This window comes from Mus caroli, chromosome 2 (assembly GCF_900094665.2).
Source record: "Mus caroli chromosome 2, CAROLI_EIJ_v1.1, whole genome shotgun sequence".
NCBI lineage: Eukaryota > Metazoa > Chordata > Mammalia > Rodentia > Muridae > Mus > Mus caroli.
In genome coordinates, this window is record NC_034571.1 from 48,532,928 (window position 1) to 48,537,594 (window position 4,667).

General features: G+C 34.6%; 1 protein-coding gene across 1 annotated transcript in view; it reads left to right on the plus strand.

Annotated features, from left to right (window-relative positions):
- Positions 1–2,539, plus strand: part of Arl6ip6 (ADP ribosylation factor like GTPase 6 interacting protein 6) — a 28,294-nt gene extending 25,755 nt beyond the window's left edge. The window contains exon 4 of the mRNA XM_021181685.2: positions 1,389–2,539. Within this exon, the coding sequence (XP_021037344.1) occupies positions 1,389–1,482 (94 nt within the window). The 3' untranslated portion in view covers positions 1,483–2,539. The remainder of the gene's footprint in view (positions 1–1,388) is intronic.
- The last annotated feature ends 2,128 nt before the right edge of the window (positions 2,540–4,667 follow it).

Sequence of the window (4,667 nt, forward strand, 5' to 3'; positions counted from 1 at the left end):
CAAAAGATGGCCTAGTCGACCATCACTGGAAAGAGAGGCCCATTGGACATGCAAACTTTATATGCCCCAGTACAGGGGAACGCCAGGGCCAAAAAAATGGGAATGGTTGGGTAGGGAAGTGGGGGGGGAGGGTATGGGGGACTTTTGGGATAGCATTGGAAATGTAATTGAGGAAAATACGTAATAGAAAATATTAAAAATTTTAAAAAAAGAAAAGAAAAGTACAAGCAAAAAACTCGTTTGGTTTTTCGAGACAGGTTTTCTCTGTATAGCCCTGGCTGTCCTAAAACTCACTCTGTACACCAGGCTGGCCTGGAACTCAGAAATCTGCCTGCCTCTGCCTCCCAAGTGCTGGGATTAAAGGCGTGCGCCACCACTGCCCAGCCTGCAAAAAACTTATAAGAAGCAAGTGTCAGGAAAAATTACATGTACATAAATTTTGTGAAGTAGTTGAAACTCAGTAATCATAAATTAGAGATGTTTCTTTGCTGTCATTTAGAAACTTGTTGGAAACTACTACAGTTAAATAGTCATATTAAGATGAAAGCTGACATTTGTGTTAAAGTTTAATTCATTCACATAAGTTCAAAGGAATAGCTTCTTTCTATAACTGAAAAAAAAGTTATATGACCAGGATAAATACTGCAGTAACATCTATTTAAGCTAGCACTGAATAAGAATGAGGGCAGGGAAGTGCTATTAGTAGAAGACTTGCTTGTAATGTAACAAATTATGTTGATGCTACACACAATCGACTTTGTACTAATAAAATTAAAAATACATTTTTAACCAGGAAATCAGGACTTTCTTGTTAGTTTGCTTTTTATATTGTAATGTGTGTTTGTGTATGTGCTGTGTTTGCCATTTGTGCCTTTGTTCAGGTACGTATGGATGTCCTGGAGCTGGTATTATAGACAGTAATGAGCCACCCAATTTGGGTGCTGGGCAGTTCACTGGAGAAGCAGGAAGCTCTTTTAACCACTGACCCACCTTTTCAGTCCCTAGGAAGACTTTTAAAAGAGAATTTAAGATGGATAATCCTGTACAAATCCTGCAAGTGTCCAGTATTTTTTAACTTATACACTAATGTATAAAACAGGACAACTCGCCAGGCAGTGGTGGCGCACACCTTTAATCCCAGCACTTGGGAGGCAGAGGCAGGTGAATTTCTGAGTTTGAGGCCAGCCTGGTCTACAAAGTGAGTTCCAGGACAGCCAAGGCTACACTGAGAAACACTGTCTTGGGGGGAAAATATGACAACTCATTGTGATATCTTAAGTATTTTTGTATTTACTAGATTTATTTTAGATCTTACTTGTTTTCTCATACCAAATTACATGTTCTTTTTTTCCCTTTTCTTAATTTGTGCTCTTTCCTTTTTTCTCTAGGAAACTGACTGGACATTCTTTCCACATGGGCTACAGCATGGCAATTTTGAATGGTGTTGTCGCTGCTCTCACTGTGGCATGGTGCCTCATGTAAACCTACAATAGAGCAACATTGTTGGTGAAAGTCATGATGGTTTTTGAAGTAGCAGAAACGAAATTGCTGGCTCAGAAGACTTTGAAATGAGATCAGATACTTACTATCATCATTATGGAAGACCTTATAGAGGGCACTTCTTCAATGTATAAAATGTTTACTTCATCTTTTACTTTTGTTTATGTAGTTTATCAGTTACAGAAAATATTTGAATTGAAATCAAACTTGGAAACTTGAATATAAGACATTGCCTACCTTTCTATGTATATTCCATTTTTTACTAACAGATACTGATATTTCTGGTTGAGGTAGAAATATTTATATACTATATTAGGAAAACAGTACTGAGGCCAAGTGTGTTAGCAAGACCTTCAAGCCCAGCATTTTGGAGACAGAAGCAGGTTCTGTGGGTTTGAGGTTAGCCTGTAGCTGCACAATGAGATCATTTTATAAAAAAGAAGAAAACAATTCCTGTTCTTTGACATTTTGTAGAAGCTACATAAATCAGAGTTTTTGATAATCATTGGAATGCATATGTGCATTTATATTTTTGTGGAGTATACCTGGGTGTTTTATATATTTTTATAATACTGAATTTGTGTTTTTAAAATGATTGCATTTATACCTATATGGTTGTAAATTTTATTTCTTAGCTGGTATAAACCTGTCCTTTAGTATTTTGCCACTTTTAAAAAAGGATTGAAGTACATTGACTTGAGTTTAAGTAAATATATTTTTTAACAAAAACATACTACAGATTCAGGGTAAACTATTTGTTGTTATAATGTTAAGAAATTTGAGACTTTTAGCCATTTCTATTTTCTACAATTGAAAGTATTTATTTTGATGTATATATTAGGGTAGCAAACTTGTACTATTTCATTTTTAGTAAATGAAAACCTAAAAATTTTGTATGTAGAAATGTTTGAACTTGTTTATTTTTAATCTTGAGAATTTAGTTGCCAAAGTAGAAAAGGTATTTTGATACTCTGTATGTGTACATATAATTTAACTGTAATATGTATGTTGTAATCTATTATAGATACTGTACTTGTCATGTCAAGGGTTTTTGTTGTTGTTTTCTTATTAATTAAGCTTTAAATGTTTCTCTGTCTTGCTTGCTATTTAAGTGTGTAGAAAGTCACCTCAGTCTTAGAAAGTTGAATGGTTTACACAGCTGTTTGTCCTGGCTGTAGGAAAATTTAGAATCGGAAAACATTGTGTAGTCAGTGTGTATTCTAGCTAAGTGGCAAGTGAGTGTGTGTGTGTGTGTGTGTGTGTGGTACATTTGCAGTCCTACTGTTGTTACTACACAAGGGTTCTAAAAGTCTCAACATTTTCTCTATATTCTCCAAAATAGGTCATTTCCATTTAATTGGAAATGGCTAATAATGTTCCAATTAAAGTGAGTGATGAAGAGGGACATAGGTAGGTAGATTCTTACAAAATGGCCAGTCTCATGACTTAATAGCCCTACTAGTTATGCTTTTTAAAATGATTGTTGTTGTTTATTAGATTTTTCATATAGTATATATTGACTTTATTCTTTTCACACGATTCCCTACCCCCAACTCTTTCTATATCATCTCCTTTCCCTCCACCCCCCACCCATCCAACTTCATGTTCTATCTTTCAGGGGGAAAAAGAAATCTGTTTTTTTTTTTTTTTCTTTTTTTTTGAATTACGGTTTTTTTATTCTCAGGCATCTTACATTTTTCTTCTATCTTTCCCTTAAAGGACTCTTTATTACAAAGATATGTTCAAATTGTAAAACTATTTTATCTCCTCTCTACCTGTGTAAAGCCCCATTCCCATTATCACCCCAATTAAAATGACTCCTTCTACTTCTTTGTGTGTAATGGCAAGATTAAAGTTATTATAGTCGATTTTTCAGACACAAGGTAGCCACCTCACTTATAATGTAGATACACAGGACATATAATACACTATTTCTCTAGAATACTATGTCTTATGAACTAGCAGTCTCCTTTGGAATATATCCCTTCATTCTCCACATCTCCTGTTAGGTTTCAGTATAAACCATGTATGAGGAAAGTGATGGCCTGAGGTTACTTTTCTTAGACCAAGCTCTTCCCTGTCCACAGTGACTGCGGTAAAAATAGAGGGGTGTGATTCAAATCAGCCAGTTTCTAGGACTTTTTTTTTTTCAGGTTGATTCTAAGTTCTTAAAATTGGGAGACAGGATCCCATGAAATGCTGGCAACCATGTGAACCAAGCTTAGTACAAAAGGATAAAGGTGAGATGCATACTGCTAATGATATTCTCCTGATTCTTGAAAACCTGTTGACAACCTGCCATGCTTGAAACTTGGTTACAGAGTTTCTGCTGTTTACATAGGCTTTTGTCACTTGCACCACAGAGTCAAGATGGTGTCACCTAACAGAGTCATCCAGCTCTATTAGATGTCGCTGTGACTGTACCGATGAATGGTCTCAAAGACTTCAAAGGAGATAGTGTCAAGCCAGCTACTGATTTTACTGCTTCATCAGGAATTTTGTTCCCAAATTGAGTTAGACATCCTTTAAATGCTACCAGTTTTGTATTATCAAAAGTTAGTCTCTAATTATATAAGTATTGAATCTAATATTTAATATATTAGTTTCCCAGTTTTTCTACCTGCTAAATGGAAAAAAACACTAAGCTAAGACATTTCAAACTGAAAACAGTGCAATAATGTCTGTAAGACCTGGATAGGACACTTAATAGAATTTGTAATTTCAAGTATATTTATCAAGACATGAGATGAAACTAATAACTAAGAATGAATATCAGGACTGGGCAAAACTTTAGAGTAAACCTTTATATACATAAAAACCAGAAAGACTGGGAATGCAAGGATGTTATGAATCAGTATAGAATGGAATTTTATGTCTGTGTGTGTGTGTGTATATTACATGTATAAGTATGTGTGTGTGTGTGTGTGTATATATATATATATATATACATGTATACATGTATACACATATACATACACACTATCAAATACTAAAAATGGATTCTTTGAAAAATAGAACCCTGGTTAATTATATTTAAAGTTTTCAGTGTATTTTTACATTTCTGTTAACTTTCTTGACATGTTAGTTAGAATCCTATATCTCAAGTAAAACCATCTCACCATGGAAAATAAGATTTAATTGGCATATCTAGTTGCCCAGGACCCAAG